This window comes from Vipera berus, assembly GCF_964194415.1.
Source record: "Vipera berus genome assembly, chromosome: 1".
Lineage (NCBI taxonomy): Eukaryota > Metazoa > Chordata > Lepidosauria > Squamata > Viperidae > Vipera > Vipera berus.
In genome coordinates this window covers 174,962,459-174,985,045 of record NC_138202.1, presented here as the reverse complement: position 1 = coordinate 174,985,045, position 22,587 = coordinate 174,962,459, and the positions used below count along the sequence as shown (strand labels likewise).

Here is a 22,587-nt window from a genome sequence, read left to right as displayed (position 1 = left end):
ATGAATGGTTCTACAGGGATCACTCTATTTGGAGCATGTAAATACTGTACATTTATTTATAGTAGACATCAAAGTCCATTAATGAGTCAGTTATAAATAAGTGGAAAGAAAGCATGAAGTAAATTATCTAGTGAACACAGTACACAATATGTATATATACATATATATGTATATATGGAGGTGCAAGGGCTCAGCAGACTTGTTGAGCTTGCCAGCTCAAAAGCTTGATACCCGAGTGCCTGTTACTTGCCCCTGCTCCTGCCCACCTAGCAGTTCGAAAGCATGCAAATGCGAATAGATAAATAGGTACCATTTTGGTGGGAAGGTAACAGCGTTTCATGTGCCTCAGCATATAGTCATGCTGGTGACATGACTATGGAAAGGATCTTTTAACAACACTGGCTCCTCAGCTAAAAAATGGAGATGAGCATCATCCCCTAGGGTAAGACTTGACTGGACAGGGGAAACTGTTACTTTTATCTTCATATGTATGTACATATACTGTTTGACTGTATGTGTGTGTGTGTGTGTGTCTCTCTGTGTGTGTCTGTGTCTGTGTGAGACAAAGATTGCAACAAATACTCTAAAAATCCAGTATTGGTGCACAGAAATTGGTTGAAGGAACCAATTTATTCCTAGTTTACAGATGGGAAATACTGAGGCCAAGAGATAAACAATTAGAATAACATACGTAGTTAGCAGGATTTTTTTAACTTTCAATTTTATTTGCTCTTTATAGCCTGTGGAGAATCTAAATCTTTGTGAATGTATGACAGAACAGCCAAAGAGCTACCAATAGATTTTAAATTGTCTTCTGCTTACTCCCAGGATATAAGAATACACCTAATAAATCAGAAAGATTTGTTGTTTCTAGTGAGGCCTTCTGTTATCTATGCCAGAGGTCCCCAGTCTTTTGGGCACCAGGGACCGGTGCCATGGAGAAAGTGTGATTTTGAATACTGCCTGGATTCCGAGGATAGAGCTTTGCTTGTTTGTGCAGCTTGCTTGCTGGCATGCTGTGGACCGGTGCTTGTCCACGGACCGGGGATTGGGGACCCTTGATCTATGCCATCACACTTATATTAAGCATAATTTTAAGATTTAGAAACAAACAATTTTCCAAATTGCAGCTGAGATATTGTTGGGTGTTATGAAGACTCTGACTCCAGCCTCCCAGGACATAATTTAAAACATTTTTATAAAATATTTATTTATTGAGCTTAGATAGCCATCTTGTAACTCTGGGCGGCTCACAATCCAAAAACATGAAAACGAGAACTAATAAAATAGCATTAAATAAAGCTGACTTCTCTAAAAATGGAAAAGTCTGGTCTCAGTGTCTGGGGAAAAGGCTAAAGTAGTTCTTCAGGGTTTTCCTGAAGGCCGACAGGGCTGCTCTTACTTTCTAACAGGTGCTACCACAGAAAAGACATGCTTCCTGGATCCCACTAGATGGCACTGTTTCAGAGACAAGATCTGGAGCATGTCTGCCCTGCCAAATCTGGTGGGATGGGCAGAAATAATTAGGGACAGGGGCTTCCCTCAAACAAGCCCTAAAAATGCAATTTCTTGCTGTATATGCATGTTTTGTTTCATTCACTTTCAATGCTTTGTAATTGTATGGACATTTTACAAAGACCACTTTTAGCAGTTGATTCTTTGAGTTCTTATAAGCCCATGCTAGGGTCATCAGCAATAGCATCTAATTACTTTATTTTCTGTTGGTCTGCTTTGATTGCTTATAATTTTTATGAGTCTTAGAGTTTTTTCCATTGATTTATGTGTCTAGAATATTGAAGCTTTATTATGACTGCTTTTATTGAGCACTCTGGTTTAACTTCATCTAATATTCAATGATTTATTCTTGTAATCCAAGGTATTTTCAATCCTTTACCAACACTGGAATTCCAAGGCATTGATATTTCTTCATTGGGCCTTACTAATGGTCCAGTTTTCAAAAATATATTTTACAGTTGGAAATATCTTAGCCTGATAACAATACAGTCCTTTAAAATGACCATCCTTTATTTCTTCAGAGTCATTGACAAGCGCTTGATCTTAGAAATGTAAATTTATAAATAAATAAATTTGGGTTGACATCTCTGCTTTTTAATATTTTGTCCAGATCTGTTACAATTCTTCTCCCAAATAGGACATTTCATGGTTATAGCCACCTTTCCTGTAAGTTTTTGAGTCTAGGGGAGATAAAATGTGTTACTACTTCAGCTGCTTTTCCATCTGTTTACATTAGTTGGCATGTTTTGTTGACTTCATTGTGGGGTTTTTCTTAATAATAAGCAGGACAGGTTTTGCTAATTTTTTCATCTTTAACAAGATTCCTTAAATCTTCCATTCCCAGACATCAGGGTGTCTGAAGTTACTATTGTTTGTCCCAGCAATTTTAATTCCATCCTATTTATTCTAGAGTAGCATTTCTTAATAAATGTTTTGTAGATAAATAAATAAATGAGGTGACAGTATATAACTTTGGCATACTTCTCCAATTTGAACCAATAAGTTACCCTATACAATATTCTGTTTGAACTGTTGCTTTCTGATTAATATTCAAATCATTCAATTGGCAGATAAAGTAGTGTGATATTCTCTTTGTTTTTAAGGGCTATCCAGAGTTTGTGATGGTCTTTAAATAAAGTTTATATAAGCAATAGTGCAGAGATAAGTATCTGTTTGGAATTCCCTTGCCTTTTCTAATAGTTTTTGGATATTAACAGTGGATCTCCTTTCTTCTGAATCCAGATTTTACATCTGGCAGTTCTCATTCTATGTATTTTTGACATCTGAATGACAAAACATGAACATTATCTTACTGAGACAAATGCACTTTAGTAGTTTGAGCATTCCTTAGCACTTTCCTCCTTTGGTATTTGTGTGTGGAGTGTGAACCCTTCTTGGAACTTCTGGGTGGGGGACTGTGTTGTGGAGCTGTGCTTTCTGCGGAATGTTTTCTGCCCTGTGTCCCTTCTCTGTTGGACACGAGTGTGGGCTGTTGGGGATGGGCCTGTGTTGTCTGCATCTCAAACTGAGGCGCAGGTGGTTTCTGTGATATGCAATTTTTCTGGAAATCCATTCATACCCCCACACTAGAGTCAGCCAGAGCCGAAGAAGCTTCTTGGATGAGAAGTGAAATGTCTTCAAAGAAAAACCAAGGAAGTCCAGTTGCTTCTTGAAAAAAACACCTTTACATAAAAGTTTTCCTTGATTTCTGTAATTTCCTTAAGTAATTCTTATTCTTATTCTTCCCTTTCAACTGTTGATCTTGTTTGCATTGTTTATTTTGATATAAAACATTGACTCTTCTTGCTCTTTTCCGGAACCCAGCTCTTCATTGGGAAAAAAAATATGCTCTGTCTCTGTTGCAACCCAAGAAGCTGCCTGCCTTCGAAATGTTAACGGGAAGCCATTTCACCTTCTTTTGCTTTTTGTATTTCATGATATCTTGTTTGCTTTATTTTTAACGATGTCATGAAGTTCTTTAAAAGAGTTAGGCACTGTATTTTAAAAACTATTTATTTGTTTCTTTTCTTTTAGCTTAAGTCATGCATTTTCAAGGAGTTTGTGATCAAAGCTGTAATCAGCACCAGATCTTTAGCGATGGGGGGAGTTGGGGGGACTGAAAAAGTGTTCCATCCATGCTTGCAGAGTGCATAGTTTAATGTCCTCTGATAATGTCTGTGTATAGAATAGTCTTTTAGGTTGTTGGAAGAAAGTATTTGCTATAAACATTTAATTTTCTTGGCAGCAGAATACTGTTTCATTTTGTACATCAAGGCCAAATTTTCCTAGTATTTTGGATGCTATTTGCTTCTAACTTCGGCAAACCAATTTTTGTATAATTAATATGTCATGGGGGAGAAGGCTATGTCAGCAAGGTCTTGCAAGTAACCCTAGAACAATCCAGCTTCTGCTTCCCATGCATCTGGGCTTAAAGCATATCATAGTAATATTTGTTGGCCTGGTTTGTGTTTGAGTTGAGATCATTGTGTTATTTTTAGATTGTGTTCAAACGTAAGTTCTATAACGTTTTGCTAGTAATGATGGTTACTTCTATGGTTTTATGATTTCTTAGAAGATTAAAGAATATCTTGCGTGGTATAAGGTCTAATGCTCTTTTTGGTATGAAGTGGCCCATTTTAGTCCATGTCGGCACTCCTGGCATGACTGTAGTAGTAGTAGCTTATGTCAGTTTACTGATTTCCAAAATGCCAATATTCACTCCTGACATTTCTGTCCTGATAATATCAAAGATACCCTCAATCTTAGTTTTGATATTCCATATATTCAATAGCCAGCATATCTTCACAGCAGTGATTTTTCCCCCTCTGTGCACATCATTAGCTGGATACTCTTTTTATGTGAGTGCAGTTGTGTCATAAGTAGCAGTGTCGCTTGTATTTGCCCCTGTATTTTCCCAGTACTTAGTGTCACTTTCCAATGTCATGTTAACATAATCCTGGATATATATATTCATTTGCTTTTTCCCCCTCTCCAATTAATCATATTTAGTCTGATCCCGTATCTTTTTGATCCGTAATAATCATTCTGCATGTGATATTTTCTAAAAATAATGCCCATGTGAGAAAGGCAGGTTTAATCCTTTCTTCCCAACCCTAAATTCCTGTGGTAATCTGCCTTCCGCTATGGCCATTAAACTTAAAAAGAAACCTAGTCTTGGCACAATGGAAGTTCTCCTTGCTCCAATATTTAATCAAATGAAACAGAAAACTTTCTAAGAAATGATGTACATAGGGTGGTCATGGGGAAAGCTGCAGTCTTCTGTTCCAAACCATTTCTTCATAGCACTAATAAAACGTAGAATAGGAGCGTCCAATTTCTTGTGAACTTATCTTAGAGATCTGTTAAATGGCTGATGTAGAGGAATGAACAGTCACAAAATATGTCCTTGAAGGCAAACAGGTAAATCATTTCTTTTGGATGCTAAGAACAAGACATTTTTGTGCTCTGAGACTCAGAATAAAGAACATCTGCTCCGGATTTATTTCAGTGACAAGAAATCAATGAGACATAAGCGACTTAGTATAAAGGTAAAAATGAAGTCTCGGCCAAAATGTGAAGTCACATGTTTGCCGTGACAAAGTACAAAAGAAGGTTTGGACATACGCTATAGGGTCATGACTTTAAATCAACTATTTCTTAATCCTTACACTGAAGCAACATATCCCAACCATAGTAAAAGACCCCTCCCCAGTTATTCCATCCTTGTTTCTAATAGTTCTTGATCACTCCATGCTCACATTTCTTCCTGGATGACATCATGTTTATAGTATATTAGGGTATAGCCACTGGTTTCTTTATCTAAAGATAAATTTGTAAATACAAATAGGCACTAAAAGATTACATTTTGCTATTCTCCTAATTTAAATAAAACAGCATTTAACAGATACTTTTCAAAAAATCAGAAGGGAGATGGGGGCTATGTTAGAATTCCAGGGTTTGGAGTGGGGGACCTTCCATTGGCAAAAATAAATACTCTGCATGCTGGGAAATCAGTTTGAGTCAAAGTCCCCATAGGTCTATAAAAATAAAACAAAGCCAACTCTGGTTCTCTCTTCAGCATTGGTGATGATTATTTGTGCAAATTTCTTGATATTTTCTGACTCAATTTCAGATAACTTGATTTAGTTCAAAGATTGAATTTGAATCAGAAAATATCAAGAAACCTGAAAAAATACAGATAATTCTCAATTTATGACCACAATTGAGCTAAAAATCTCTGTGGCTAAGTGAGACAGTTGTTAAGTGAATCGCCATAGTTGATAAGTTAATAACATGGTTTTTAAGTGAACCTGGCTTCTCCATTGACTTTGCTTGTTAGAAGGTTGCAAAAGGGGATCACATGATCCCAGGACACTGCAATTGTCATAAATATGAGTCAGTTGCCAAATGTCTGAATTTTGATCACGTAATCATTGGGATGCTGCAATGGTTATAAGTGTGAAAAACAGTCATAAGACACTTTTGTCAGTGGTATTTTATGTTTGCACAGCCTCTAAATGAACTGTTGTAAGTTGAGGGTTACCTGATACCCATTAATGTTTTAGATTTATCACCGGGAGAAGAATGAATGTTATATTCTGTGAGTTATTCTGCTAATTAATTTTGATGATCATTAATTAAATATTGTCTGATTGATTTTAAAAATATATATAAATAAATAAAATACGTGTGGGGTTGGTTTAATTATTGTGATTTGTACTGTCAATATTTGCAGGTTTAATTGATTCTAAACCAGTCTGAGATTTAATATAATTGGAAGAAATATAAAACTGTTAACGAAATAAAAAAGTTTTATTTTAGTGTAAGAATTGAATATGTATTATTTTACTTTATACTTCAAAATGATTGGCAATAATGTAGTGTTACGAATATGAGTCTACCATCCTCAAATCTGGTGATTTAAAGAAATTCAGAAGATTTTGCTTTGGTTGTAGACCACAGCTTGTGGATATTTGAAATTTTCACTTATTGGAGATAAATTACTATGTAGTGTTAGGTGACTTGATTCAATTACTTGGAGTGGTTCTGCTTTTAAATATTTCAAATAAATATATGCATAGATTCAAAAAGAGAAAAAAAGGTCAATAATCTTTGAGATTCACTATCTCCCAGAAAAACACAGAACTTTAACGTTGCTTTCTTTTATTTATTTATTTATTTTAATTCCATTTATATCCCGCTACTCTTTTTTAATCCATTGACTACTTTGCTGGATCTCATCACACTTATTAAAATTTGAAGCATTTATTATATAAGACATATCCTCTATATCCCAGATACTCTATATCCCAGAGAAGTGTCTTCCTTGCTGCCTTTTTGGTGATTTTCTCCCTCCCTGTTTTATGAGCAGATGAACTTCTTCCAAAGGAATAAATACTAAAATATTAGTTATGAGTGTACTGCTGGTGATTGTAGAATGAGGAGAGGCTCAATAAAAAAGACACTATAATTGTACTTGCAAATATTTTAGTATATCAGTTGGGAGAGCAGTTTTGAATGTTGGGTTGACATTCCTTGATTAATTCAGCAAGCGTTCACATACACCTCATTTATATAACTACCTTTTTGTTAAAAATAATAGATCAGAACTATCAAGCATATTCTAAGCCAGGGGTGTCAAACTCAATTTCATTGAGGGCCGCATCAGCATTGCGGGTGCCCTCAGGGGGCCGGGTGGGTGTGGCCAGGGTGGACATAGTCTGGGTGGGCGTGGCTGGAGTGGGTGTGGCCTACTAGGTGGGCATGGCCAGCTCTACATTGTTTGCATCAAGGGTGTTTGTGGGGCCTGGGCAGGAGTGGGACAGAGGGTCTCTGGCAGAAGGGGATGGGACCATAGCACAAGTGCCAAGGCATGGTCCCCTGGAGGAACCTCACTGTTCTTCTCAGGCCATGTGGAGGGAGGCTGGATAGTGGCATGGAGGTCAAATGCCTAGCCCAGCCCTCAAGCACCTGTGGCACAGCACAGCCCCACTTCTCCAAGGGGGCGCCCAGCTGCACCTACCTACTCCTCAAGGCTGCTGTTGCTGTGCTTGCTTTCCTTAGCCAGGTTGCTAATGATGGGTATGAGGGCAAAGTCAGAGGGAGGCCCACTCCCTCTCCATGTGAGGAGACCTGGCTTTGTATCCAAAGCTTCCTTGGCAATAGGATGGGAGACCCCCCAGGATAGGCCAGGAGGAGGGGGCAAGGGGATGGTGAAAAGGCAGCAGGGCAGGACTAAGGCAGGACTTCCCTCAGACCCTCCCTCTCCTCCCTCTCCTTCCTTCCTTCCTTCCTTCCTTCCTTCCTTCCTTCCTTCCTTCCTTCCTTCCTTCCTTCCTTCCTTCCTTCCTTCCTAGAACAGAGTGGTGGGAAAATATTTGAGATGAGGGAGGAAGAAAAACAGGCAAGAAACACAGCTGGGGAAGTGTCATCCTTCATGAGGAATGAAGAAATGCACCATTGCCTGGAAGTGGCCAGCACATGGCCCTCGCCTACTTCACATATCTGGCTTGGTGGGCTTTGGGGGGAGGGATGCCATGAGCAGAGTGAGAGTCAATGTTACCTGCGCAATGCTGCCCAGTCCCCAGCCTGCCCGGTTTTGGCAGATAGCAGGGTGCTCTCCTCACAGTGCCGAGAGGCTGAGCTGGGTGGCACAAATCTGAAGAGAAGCGCAATGCTGCCCAGCCCCTAGCCTGCCCAAAGTAGGCAGGGCCATGTGCTGGCCACTTCCAGGCAATGGTCCATTTCTTCATTCCTCACAAAGGGTGATACCTCCCCAGCGCGTGCCCAGAGGGTGGGGCCAACACGGCAGGGGCTGGTCCCTTGCTGTTTCCAGACAGCCTTGTGGAGCTAAGACTGAATGCATTTCAGCATAGATGGCCACCACGAAATTGTACATTGGCTCCCGGCCGGCCAGGGCCAAGGCAGCGGGGGCCGTTCCCTCTCTGTTTCCAGGATTGCTTTGCGGGCCACATGAAACCACTTGGCGGGCCGAATGCGGCCCCCGGCCTTGTGTTTGACATGTCTGCTCTAAGCAATTATTTTCTTAAAGCATTATATCTCAGTAATATTCTCTTCCTGGTTTGAGCAACTGTTGGTGAAATTGTAAAATGTAACTTACTCATTATTTAAATCTCTCCTTTGGGAAAAATTACTAGTGGCTTTAATTGCAGGCATTTCTTTGAATGCAAATTGGAGTATGGCATTAAAATTTCATGTCATGGGCATAGATGGCAATGCTCAAATTGACTCAAATTCTGAGGATAACTTTTACATTTTTATTAACTCAGGGGGAATACCCTGTGAAAAATATTCTTGATTAACATTGTGCTTTTTATTAGCCTTTTTATGAATAGGCAGGTACCCACTAATAGCCATTTTGTGAAAGCACCTACAATATTTCCTCAAAACATACTTTCATGTTTTCTGTTAGCCTATATTTTTCAGTTTTTCCATTAAGAACTTCTAGTCATCTTCTTTCTTCACTTTTTTATGGTTCCAGAACAATAAACACAGATATACAATGTAGAAAAATCAAATCTGGAACAATGAATAATGAAAAGAGGGTGCCAAATGACTTCTGCAAGCCATAGATATTACTACAAATTTAGCAACTTGTTCAAAAGGAATACTCTTGATCAGAAAGAAAGAAAGTTACAATTTCTGACAGTAGGGTGAAGAGTGCCAGCCATGTTTCATTTTAAAGTGTCAGATTGCTGTATAGTAACAGAAAAACAAGAAGCATTTAAACTGATTGTTTTGAAGATGAATTTCTCCAGCTTGGAAAGCACTTTACACAATTAAATATGCGTAATAAATAACATACTTGAACATGATGAAATGGACCTACCAAGTTGATTGTTCATAATATGATTTATTATTATGTGTTTGATTTATCTTAAATTATTCACAGTGATATTATTTTCTTTAGAGACTATTTTATAATCTGTTTATTAATCCCTAATCACATGCTTTCATTTGAACCTACTTGATTCTTCAGAACTCTTTTGCAATATACTTATGAGAATTAGTTTTAGGATGATCAGAAGTGAGCAGCCCAACCTGTTACCATTAAAAAGTGGAAGGCATCTGTCCTACCCAAAAGAGAAAGGTTTGGCAGTGCACAAGTGGGAGAAAAAAGCACAAAAGTTTGAGCCTTGATTTCACTATAGTTAGGGGTTACATTACTGTTTTTTGTTATTTCTATTTGTTTCATATTTTTGTATAAAACATTTCTGCCTACCTTTAAAGTGATATTATTCAATTTATTAAAGAACAATAAACAGTGAGATGGCTTTAAATGGCTTCAAATACTTCAAATGTATTTAAGAAAGTTTATTTATTTAAAACATTTATATAGCTTCCCATCTTATACCAAACTCTGGGCGATTCCCAATCAAGAAAATTTGGGAAGAGTTCATTTGTAACACCTAAATGGAATATCTTCTGAGTCAATATACTCCTAAATACTATTTATTTTAGTATAAGTGGGAGGTAGTGATAGGGTATTAGAGTAGAACCAAGAACTCAAGTTTAACTCACTGAGAAAATCTCAGGTTAACCTACCTCACAGGTTTTACTCTTGTAGGAGTATACCAGAGGAGAGAAACTAAATATGCCACTTTTAGCACAGAAAGAAGAGATGGGATATAATCTTAACAAATATATGTCCTATTTCTGGTTTTCTTAAATGTACAGTAGTTCTTCAATTCATTTGAAGTTACAACAGTACAGAAAAAGATGACTTGTGACTGTTTTTCATACTTATGACCATTGTGGCATTCCCATGATCATGTGAACAAAATTCAGACACTTGGCAACTGACTCATATTTATGATGGTTGCAGTTTCCTTTTGTGACCTTCTGACAAGCAAAGATTCACTTAACTGTGTTACTGACTTGACAACTGCAGTGATTCACTTAACAACTGTGGCAAGAAACATTGTAAAATGGGGCAAAACTCATTCTCACTTAGCAGCAGAAATTTTGGGCTCAATTGTGGTCATAAGTCAAGGACTATCTGTAACTTGTTAATGGAACTTGCAACAAGATACATCATTGTACTAATTCAAAAACTTTTCTTACAGTTTCTAATTTGGATTCAACAATCTTTCTTTCTCCAGGTTTGATGATCCCCGTCTTTTGTGTCGTGGAACAACTGGACACTTCTCTTGAATATGATAATCGAGAAGAACATGCAGAGTTTGTTCTGGTTCGCAAAGATGTGCTTTTTAGTCAGCTAGTGGAGACTGCGCTCCTGGCACTCGGTTATTCTCACAGCTCTGCAGCTCAGGCACAAGGTATTACATCAAAATGTTTAATAATTGTAGTGAGATGGGCGGCAAACAAATTTAATAAATAAAAGCATAATTGGTTGCATAAAATAGCTCTTTCATAGTAGCTAAACCTAATAAAGCAGATAGGGTAGTTAGTAGTAAAGATGCTCACCGTGTACAAACTTTAAAACTGCACTCCCATGGGAAATTATTTCTAAGCTTGCCCCTATTAACATACTAGGAGTTTCTTTTGAGTACTGTACATATACATAAAATCAAAGTGCACATCATGAATAACTAATTTTGTATGGTATTAGTATTTAATCAAAGCATATCAGACATTATATCAAAATTTATTTTGCTAGTAAGTATCTTAACAGGGGCATGATAAATATGAAACAGCTAATGAAGCAGTGTTTATTTATTTTTCAATGTAAACATACAATCTTTCATATCTGTACTGTTACAAATGGAGTCCGAATCACGTTAAATGTTGTCATTTGATTTAGAGGATTTCATATCAGTTCTGACCAACTGTTCAAAGAAAATATGTTTTAAGTCTGACTTTGTAATATGCTGTCCAAAGCTGATTATGTAAATTGTGGCATGAATGTTTACAACCTTCTGAGTTATCTAACTGACTTTTTCTTTAAAATATCTTTTTAAGGACCATTCAGTGTTCTCACAGAATTTGAAGATTTTTCTTGCATTATTAGATGAATTGTCAAGATACAGCAAAGATTAACAGCTAATTAAAGAAACAATAATTGATTAATTACCTTATATTTTAATTAGCTGATTTGATTATTGATTAAAAGGCACTTTTAAATACTGATTTGAGAGAAAGGTACTCCTTTCTGAGTATATATGTTAGAATTGCTCTGTAAATTTGTATAAACTAACTTCAGTAAAAATAATAGATAAAAGCAGACGTTTGTAGTTGTTAGATAATATATACATGTCGTACCAAAGAATCACTTAAGATCAATGAGAGAAGAGGAAAAATTTCCTTACCCTAAGTTTTCTTACTATTAAAAACAATACATTTTTAAAAAGTCTGTCAAACATTATTATTCAGGGCATCTTTTTAGTTGAGCCTAAAATCTTTTTTTTACTTAGTTTATATAAACTCACATACGTACATATGTAAGCAAATGTACAAGCAAAGTTTAGACATCCCATGTACAAAAAACCATTGGTGTCTGCAGAAGGAGGAGAATGAGGAAAGAGATTATACTGTGTTTCCCCCGAAAGTAAGACCTACCCAGAAAATAAACCCTAGCTTTATTTTTGGGTGTGGGCCTAATATAAGCCCTACTCCAAAAATAAGCCCTATTTTTGAGGTGAGGCATACGCCTAAAAAGCAAGCTAGGGCGGGGGTGGGGGTAGAATTTCCCCGCATGCCCCATACCCACTTACCAGGCCTCCTGTAAATCGATAACTGCCTCTCCTCACCATCCCACTTCTTCTGTAGTGTCTCCTTGCCTGGATTTCACATTCAGAAGCCTTCCGGAAAGGCCTCTGACTGTGAAATACAGGCCGGAGCTCCATTCTCAGCTGCAGAATGAAGCTGCTCTTTCAGCCATACAGTAGAAGAAGTGGGCTGGCTGGGCAAGGCTGTTGGTGCTGCCATGTGAGGTGAGTGGAAAAGACACCCCCTGAAAATAAGACCTGGTGCCTCTTCTGGAGGCAAAGCAAAAATAAGATCAGGTCTTATTTTCGGGGAGACACGATATGTGCACAATGGTACAAACCCTGTGACTTATGTACTTAGGTCAGATATTGGGATACAAATATAGAAAGAGTAGGGTTTGTGTCATGACATTCAGAAAAATAATTTAGCAATTTTTTCAACATACCCATCCATAAAATATAAAGAAGCTTTAAAAAATTGTGCTTTTTTGATAGAATAGAATGAAACTGAAACTCATAACAATGTAGCCTTAGGAAAACTGTGTATGTACATCATCTGTCATTTTGTTTGTTATGTGCAAAAAAGATAATGTGTATTGTATTTTATGTAAACATTAGTATAAGTAGGAAAGTGAAAGAAAAATGAACTATGCTAGACCATGAAAATATGTTTTACTTAATACATCTGTGAAAGAATTCTAATCAGAAAGAGTGTAATAAGAAATAAAAGCATGAAACAATATATCATTGTTGCATAAAACTGGAGAAAATAATACTTCAGGGTATTATAGGAATATTGTTCTTTTAAATATAAAGGTTATTGTATCTCACTATTTCTGTCATGGTGAACCAGTTTTCAATCTGACAGCGCTATTCATCTTGGTTAATTCATCTTGTGAATTAACATGTGGAACATCCTGAATTAAGCAACCAAGGCATCATTCTTGGCATGTTTAGAAACAAAGTGATCCTAAGAAAGAATGCTTTTATGAATGCACGTAACTTCCTTCATTGACCCACACTAGCTGAGTATTTCATTTGGGAAAACATATGGGCCTTCAAACAAGGAAAAGAGGGATTCAATCAGAGAGGCACTGGCTTTTTCATCTTTAGGAACTAGTACTTTGCTAGTACATTAAGTAAGGGTGTCTAGTTTACAGATTTTTATTTTTTCCTGATGATCTAGAATCGGTATTTCAAGCTTTTATGTGCTTATAAATTGTTTTCTGAAAAACGTTGAAAAATAAGATCAAATTTGCTATGTTCTAAACTGGAGTCTGCTGTTCATATGCTACTTAAATGGCTAAGGGAGATCTGTGAATTTACTAATGCTTACTAACTCTAGCTGTTTTTTCTCCTTACACATCTCTCTGTTGTACATATTTCTGATTAGATTAAATATATATTTAAGTATTTAATGTTTCAGGTGTATTACACACTTAATCATGTAATTAAATACTTTGTTGCATAATGTTATTAAACTTGAATTTATATTCCTTATCATTGTTAGAGTATTAACACTATTATTATTTTTACAGAGACACACACAACATTGCATAAACCACTAGTAGTCTAACAATGTGGGATTTTATGAGAACAATGCGTTAGTAAATTTCTTTTGGCTGGAGAACTGAACTGACTTTGAAATCCCTGTTTGGGATTTCATAGTAGCATTCCACATGACATAAAGTTCCCAGTGTGCTTTCTCACATACTCTGCCATGTGCTACTGATAATAATGGATGGCAGTTTTGAAATGGATCCTGTATGAAACTTTGTCTCCAGCAGCACGCTTTCTTAAAAAATATCTTCTGTCTGGCACCGAAGCTTTTAAAATAGCTTTTGAATGTCATCCAATTCAATAAATACCATTTTAAAGCCGTACCATAGGGCAAGGGGAGGGTTTTAAGGAAGTATTAGCATTTCATTTTCTAGCAGTATTCCCCCTCAGAATTGTTTCTCCCTACATTGCAGAAATCTTAAAGTATCCAAATTGACATCAGTGTAAGATATTACAAAACTTTGCTTGGGACAGCTTCTAATTAAAGGGTCAGATACATCTAGGGCAGGGGTCAGCAACCTGAAACAGTGAAAGAGCCACTCGGAACCGGTTCCCTCACAAAAGGAAAAACTGGGAGCCGCAAAAAATGTGTGCGCATGCGCGTACATGCGCGCATGTGCAGAACAGGGTTTGACTGAAGAGTGGAGACAAGGTGAGATATGCACCTACCCTGCATATTTGAATTGATTGGTTGAACTTTTTGCCACTCTTCCGTTTTGCCACTCCCTGTCGTGGGGTTGCTGAGCCAACAAGATGGTTTCGCCCTAGATGCCTTATGGACCCTGAGCGGTTCCAAATGGCGCTTGGGCCCCCACCTGCCTCCTTTGCTCACAGCTCGGTCGATGCCCTAGTGGAAGCCTAGGAAAGGGCAGTCACAGAGGCACTCGACCAAGTTGTACCCATGCGGCCCTTGACCCGACGCAGATCTCAACGGGCCCCATGGTTCTCCATGGAGCTCCGCGAGATGAAGCATCGGAGACGGGGCCTAGAGAGCTGTTGGAGGTCCAGCCAATCCGAATCCGACCGGTTACGACTAAGGTTGTTTACGAGAACTTATCTCGCAGCGTTGAGGGTGGCTAGGTCTAACCACTTTGCCACCCTCATCGCGTCCGCAGATAATCGTCCGGCTGCCCTGTTTAGGGTAACTCGCTCCCTTCTTAATCAGGAGGTGAGGGAGGAACCCTTGCAGGGTCGAGCCAGGAGTTTAGTCGATTTCTGTCGGACAAAATCGCTCGGATCCGGACCGGTTTGGACTCCGACTGGGCAGAGTCTGACGAAGAGGATACGGGTGGCCTTGTCGATTTAATCTGGGAAGAGTTCGATCCTGTGACTCCTGAAGAAGTGGACAAGATCATGGGGAAGCTGAGCTCCACCACGTGTTTGTTGGACCCGTGCCCCTCCTGGCTGACTTATGCAGCCCGGGATGGGACACGAGGCTGGCTCCAGGCAGTGATTACTGCCTCTTTGAGTCAGGGTAGCTTTCCCGCCGCCTTGAAGGAGGCGGTGGTGAGACCCCTCCTCAAGAAGCCTGCCTTGGACCCAACAATTTTAAACAACTATCATCCGGTCTCCAACCTTCGCTTTTTAGCGAAGGTTGTTGAGAGCGTGGTGGCGCAGCAGCTCCCTTTGTTCTTGGATGAAGCTGATTATCTAGACCCGTACCAATCAGGTTTCAGGCCCGGGTACAGCATGGAGACGGCATTGGTCGCGCTGGTGAATGATCTCTGGCGGGCTCGGGACAGAGGTTGCTCCTCTGTCCTAGTCCTTTTAGACCTCTCAGCGGCTTTTGATACCATCGAGCATGGTATCCTGCTGCGACGTCTCAGGGGGTTAGGAGTGGGAGGCACAGTTCTCCAGTGGTTCTGCTCTTACCTTCTGGGACGTTCGCAGTCGGTGTTGGCAGGGGGGCAGAGATCGACCTTGAGACCTCTCATTTGTGGAGTCCCTCAGGGATCGGTTCTCTCGCCTCTCCTGTTCAACATCTATATGAAGCCGCTGGGTGAGATCATTCGTGGTTTTGGAGTTGGGTATCACCAATATGCTGATGATACCCAGCTTTTTATTTCGACCCCAAACCACCCCAGCGATGCCCTCGACGTGATGTCCCGTTGCCTGGAGGCGGTCCGGGTCTGGATGGGGAGGAACAGGCTTCGACTCAACCCTGACAAGACTGAGTGGCTGTTCGTGCCGGCATCCCGGGAAATTCCGATTATTCCATCATTGGCCATGGGGGGTGAGCTATTACCCCCCGTAGATAGGGCTCGCAACTTGGGGGTCCTTCTAGACTCACAGCTCTCTTTGGAAGAGCATATTGGAGCTGTGACTAGGGGGGCCTTTGCCCTGGTGCGCCAGTTGCGGCCCTATCTAGACCAGGATGCCTTGCGCACAGTCACTCATGTGCTCGTGACCTCTCGTCTAGACTACTGTAATGCTCTCTACATGGGGCTGCCCTTGAGGTCCACCCGGAAACTCCAACTGGTGCAGAATGCAGCCGTGCGAGTTGTCTTGGGAGTTTCCCGATACTCCCATGTTACACCTTTGCTCCGTGAGCTGCATTGGCTACCGGTTGCTCTCCGGGTGAGGTTCAAGGTGTTAGTTATGACTTACAAAGCCCTTCATGGCATGGGTCCGGATTACCTGCGGCAACACCTGTGGCCGGCGTCAACTTCCCTCCGTCCAGTGCGCTCCCACAGAGAGGGCCTCCTCAGGGTGCCGCCGATCAAAGAATGCCGATTGGTGACCCCCAGGGGGAGAGCGTTCTCTGTGGGCGCGCCAGACCTTTGGAACCGCTTACCGGTTGAGCTCCGGATGGCCCCCGACCTTCGCTCCTTCCGGCGCGATCTCAAAAACATTTTTTTTCGAACAAGCTGGCCTGGTCTGACGGGATGGGGTTGGGTTTTTAAAACTAGTTTTAACTTTAATATGTATTGATTTTATGGGCATGATGTTTAATGGCTTTTTAATTTTTGTATTCAATTTTTATTGTGTATTGCCCTGTTCACCGCCCTGAGTCCTTCGGGAGAAGGGCGGTATAGAAATAAAATTATTAAATAAAATTATTAAATTAAATTAAATTTTTTAGTCCCACTTTTTTTTTGGACTGCACATGGCAGAGGACTGGGAGCCGCAGGAGATGGCTGAAAGAGCCGCATGCGGCTCCAGAGCCGCGGGTTGCAGACCTGTGATCTAGGGAGAATGGATCAGAATTAGGAATTCAGGGAGAGCAGTAATGGAACATTTGACAAAGGAAATTGGGATTCTCAAAGCTGCTTAAAAATGATCTCTCTCCCTCTCCCTATCTACCTACCTGTTTACCTGTGGTCTGAATTAGGTTCACAGATAAGGTTTCCAATGCCCATCGTTTACCTCAAAGAGAAAATTGTTTTTAGTCAACATTGCAGATTTTATATTTGAAACTGTTCAATAAAACCATACATTTTTGAGATAAAAATATTATCAGGGAATTAATTGCTGCAGTTAATTGGAATTAGAATGATGAATTCATTGAATCATATTTGGAGAAGAGGACATGTTGCTGTTCCCTAGGCATACTTGAAAAGATATACCTTTTTACACACAAACACACACACACGCACACACGCGCACACAAACACACACACACACACACATATGTAATATTCAGAGAGCTTTTAATACATGAGTACTTTGCAAAAATATACCATCCTATGTAGCATTCTTATGGAGAATATTAGTGTCTGTGTAAATATTTGAATTTGGCTTCGTCTTCTTGAAAGTCTAGAGTGTAAGAGTTTCTCATAAAAAGAGAAAACATATTTTAAAATGAAGTTACATTGTTGTCATGATCAGCAAGGTCAGGGAACCTTGAATGCTTTTAAATTGAAAGCAGAAATGGGAACAAATATTTTTTCTATCTGCTATGATTTGAAAGGCTTGGATAGGTTTAACAAACTTTAAAATCTCAGCCCTAGAATGAATTCTTTGTCGTATCAATAAGTACCCTTTTGTATAGAAGTTTAGTATCTAAAAGTTTTCTTTTCAGACAAGATCTTTTTTTTCCTTAGGAAATATTTCCTTCCTTTTTAAAATACTTTATTAAGTGAAAGGAAGGGTTGTAAATTCTCCATAGCATTTTGATCTATCGTACACATTCTGTTTTTTTTTAAAAAAACAGAGTCTAAAGCTTTTAGATAATGCAATATCAATATCTGTTTTTGTGTGCTGCATGTTATTGCAAAATAATTGGTGTGCTATAGATTTATGCAGTAAAACTGAGATGAGGTTATTCAAGACTGAAGCTCATAAACTCTAACTCTAACCCTGAGCAAATCCTAGAGCTTGTAGCAGATTGCTGCCAGGAAGCTAGGTGGTTGATATATCCATAGCATTCCACGCTTTATGGTATAGTCCAATTCTTTGCACAAGAACTCACATGTAGCCATGTCTTTTTATGGCCTACTACAATATGCTAGAAAACATTTCCTGTGCTGAAGTTTGACTGTGCCATACAGTTCAACATGAGCTATTTTCAAGACAGATATATCTATGAATGCACCCAGCTTTTCTAGTGAAGCCAGTACATTAAAAGCTCTGTTATTGTTGAAGGCATTCAGGAATTTGGTAAGAAAATATCTCTGGAAGGATGATCAATAGGTCATGGGTTGTCTAGTACTTTACAAATCCTAAAATGGAGAACATAATATTTTAGAGATAAGCATTGAAAAAAAATGCAAAATTAGAAAGGAGTGGTTACATTTTTAGAGTACAAATGTCTGTACTTTCAGTAGGAGATGTAACAATGTAGGAGATGATTTGTTGTGATAGCTAAGAGCAGGGCTTTTTTTCTTAAAAAAAGGTGCCGGAACTCTCATCTTGGCGGGTGCAGGAGGCGGGTGGGCGGCGCTGCTGCGGCCATGGGTGTGAGGGGTGTTGGCAGCAGGCTATCCCCTGGCGTCACGGCTGGTGCAGTGGGATCAGCGGGGCCCGCTCTATATGGTGGGTCTGTGCGGGGTGGAGGCGTGGCGGGCCAGGCAATGCAGGGCGGCCACTTAGGTGCGCAGGGCGAGGCAACGGTGGCGCAGGTCCAGCACTGGGTAGGCCACCAGCCTGGCTGACATGGGAAGGAAGGAGTGCACATGGACTCCGCAGAACCCACCTCCCACTCCTTGTCCTCTTTTACTTACCTAGTTGAGATGGTGTAGTTGGGCAGCAGGGAGGGATGCAAACTTCCTGCCAACTCACCTTCGCTGCAGACAACTTGCCCTGCAACGTTTGCCAGCTGGGTCTTTTGGCGCTCTCAGCAGCAATTCCTATTGGCTTTCGAGTAGCATAGCTTGTGGGAGGGAGGGAGTAGCATAGCTTGTGCAAAAGCTTTTTTGTGTGTGTGCAAAAAAAAGGTGCCGGAACGCCATTCAGAGCGTTCAATGAGAAAAAAAGCCCTGCTTTTATGTTTTAATCTTATGATTTTAAATATATATATTTTCTATTGTAAGTTGCCCCAAACCTCGCCATGTGGATTGCATACAAATATTATATAATCGGTAAATAAAGGTAGAACATATGTTAAATATACATCAAATGATAATATGCTTCCCTACAAAGTCAATTCTTGCTCAGTGACAGACCAAGGAGTTAACTCGGAAAGACAAGAGGAAAATCTAGAAGAGGTCTGTGCAACTTGTAGAAGGGAAAGGCCCACACTGAAAGGCCCACCCATGCTACTGACTACACTTATGCACATATGTAACATCTTTTGCTAGGATACATGATCACTGCTTGTCCAAAATTTTAATATACAGATAATACCACCAGAAATTATTTTAGCCTTTTTAATAAATGTTGCTATTGATGTTTAGGTCACCAGGGAAAACATCATATATTGTTATGTATATACTAGGTTAATTATTTAAAGACTGAAGTGCAACATAACTAGATTCTAAATAATCTATTTTTCAAAACACACAACAGTCCAAACAGTAAAAATAAAGTCCAAATTAAGAATATTTCATTCTTAAGAATTGTTTAGATTCAAAATAGTTTTCAAGAGTGTACAAAAGATACTATTTTTTTCTAGAATCAGCTAAATTAGACATATTACATTGAGAAAAATGTTTCTCATTTCTTTCCTGTTACCTTTGATTTCATTGCAGAGATGTTAACATAAGAAATAGATTATTTTGTTATCTAATTTTACCTTCCAAAAGACAGAAGCAGATGAAAAATGTGAGGTTCTTTCCTGTTGGCTTTTTTGAATTACCTGTTTTAGATTGTAAAAGTTTAGTTCCTAAAGAAGTAACCCTGTAAATAATTTAATGTCGTCCTCTAATGCAGGGGTAGGCAACTTTGGCTCTTTTATGACTCGAGGACTTCAACTCCCAGAATTCCTGAGCCAGCATGGCTCAGCTTGGAAACCTCTCCCTTTCCCCTTAGCATGGCTGGCTCAGGATTTCTGGGAGTTGAAGTCCATGAGTCATAAAAAAAGAACCAAGATTGCTAGCCCTGCAATAAGCTTAGGAAAGCCAATAAGGAAGCTGGGTGGGGTTTTTTTTGGTTTTTTTTTGCAAAAAAAAAGGTGCTGGAACGCCGTTCTGAGCGTTTTATAAGAAAAAAAGCCCTGGCTAAGAGTAAAAAAATGACCTAATGTTCACCTAAGACTCTATTATAGATCAGAAGCTAGTTTCTATTAAATTAAATTGCATTTTTAGAAGGACTGAAGAGATTAGTAGTAAAGAGAAGGTAACAAATATGTCCAAAAGGAGAATAGTTTCCTCTTTGGTAAGATCAGCTGCATTATCCTTGATTTGCATGTGTAATTGCTGTGAGAGGCTTTTAGAAGGATGCAAATATATGATAGGTTTTAAATGTTAATGTGTTTATTAAATTAATATGCCACATATCTTGTTGTTCTTGCCCTAATATTTTTTTTGTATATATAGTTATAGTGATAATTTTTCTGTGTTTTGTTTCACATTCTGCTAAGAAAGATAGGGTAGACATTTTGCTTATTCTATAAGCAAAACATTTTTCAAGCAAATAGGTTGCATAATCTGAGATTATCAACAGATTTATTTATTTATTTATTTATTTATTTATTTATTTACTTACTTACTTACTTACTTACTTACTTACTCATTTGTTCATTCGTTCATTCATTAAATTTCTATGCCACCCATCTCACTTAAAAATTAAACTGTGCATGATAGTTTTGATATCTGTCAAAATTTGTCAAATTATGGTACCCAACACATTTTTATTTTGGATCTCCTATCTGAGGTTTTATCTCTCCTTTATTTGTTTGCTTTTTGAGAGCACAATAGGCCTTTCTGGAATCGGATGTTACAAGAGTGGCACACTTGTGTCTTTTTCCTACTTCTGTAGCATCTAATGTAAAATGCATGATATAACATCAGTATGTTTCCCTGCTTTATTTCACTGGCTGTGGTTAATAGAAACAGAAAGAGTGGTGACATTATGTCATATGTTTTATATTAATAGACATTACCAAGTGAGTCAGGGTGTGGAGATAGAATAAAGTGTGGCTAATGTAACATACATAGTGTATATTTCCTTCCTAACATTACTTCAAATGTTTTATGCATAAAGATATAGCCACTAGCTTCAGGTTGACAGAACATAGTTATTCATTGATTAAATACCATGATATTGTAATGTTTTGTCAAAAAGATTCCTGGAAGAAGTTTATAAATATAAGTACTATGAGAGTGCTGCTTGCAAAGTTACAGTCAAATGATATTATAGGAGGAGAGCTGTTAGTCTATGGCAAAAAAAATATCAGGAGTCTAGTAGGACGTTTTGTGATTAATACTTTTTATTAAAAGATATGAGCTGAAATGATGCGTTCATTTCATCAGATTCACTCAGTTGATGAACTGCTGAAACTGATGAAGTGAGGTGCATCTCTTGAAAGTTTTTACCTTTTAAAATAATGTGTTAGGTGGAAAAGATGCCAACAGAATTCTTCTGGTGTTTATTCAACAGATATAAGGAAAATGGGATGGGAGGAGAAGGAAGAAAGAAATAGTTTCAGTCATCAGCAATCATTATTGTATAGAAATGGATGCACTATTGATACCATGGAAAAGAAGAAAGTAGAGCAATTCAAATGACTGTTTTGATTATCTTGAACCATGTTTCTAAACTATAATTTGCTATGGACATGATAGACTGCTTGTCTGAAAATCAGTCTTCCAATCTTCTTACAGGACTGGGGAAAAAGAAGTGTATGAACCTGTGGCCTTTACTTGTAAGACTAAACCTGTTGTGGCGATCCTATGGCACAGGTGCCACAGGTGGCACGCAGAGCCCTCTCTGTGGGGACACGCGCCATCACCCCAGTCCTAGGCCTTCAGCTGGGTTTTATAAAACCTTTTCGCTTTAGGCCTCCACTGCCTTGTTCAAAAAAAAAAGGTTCAATCAATCAATTAATTTCAACTTCTGGTGGGAAAAAAACATCTTGCACAGTTGGAATTGATTGATTGAACTTTTTAGTCCCACCCAGTCTGCTGTTACCACTGCAGCCATGCCCACCAATGGGCCACACCCACCCGGCACCCGACGATACATAACTGGGTTTTGGGTTGCAGTTTGGGCACTCGGTGTCTAAAATGTTCGCCATCACTGGACTAAACTATTGAGCATTGGTCCTAAGCTGATTCACTGCTCTGTCTGATTAATAATAACTGGCAGTCTGATAGAAGCTTTCCAAGGCATGAGTTGAAAGGAGCTGTTCAGTCCTATTAACCAAACTGGGGATAATCTTGGATGCTCTGCACAGCAAAGCATGTATTTTCTCATTGTGTTAGGACTCTTCCCCTGTCACTTTTGC

At 39.0% G+C, this 22,587-nt stretch overlaps 1 protein-coding gene across 1 annotated transcript in view; it reads left to right on the top strand.

Annotated features, from left to right (window-relative positions):
* SATB2 (SATB homeobox 2) overlaps positions 1–22,587 on the top strand; it is a gene marked incomplete at its 3' end in the record, with an annotated part of 131,427 nt that overhangs the window by 19,163 nt on the left and 89,677 nt on the right. Inside the window, exon 3 of the mRNA XM_081346759.1 lies at positions 10,638–10,814. Coding sequence (XP_081202885.1) covers positions 10,638–10,814 — 177 coding nt within the window. The remainder of the gene's footprint in view (positions 1–10,637; positions 10,815–22,587) is intronic.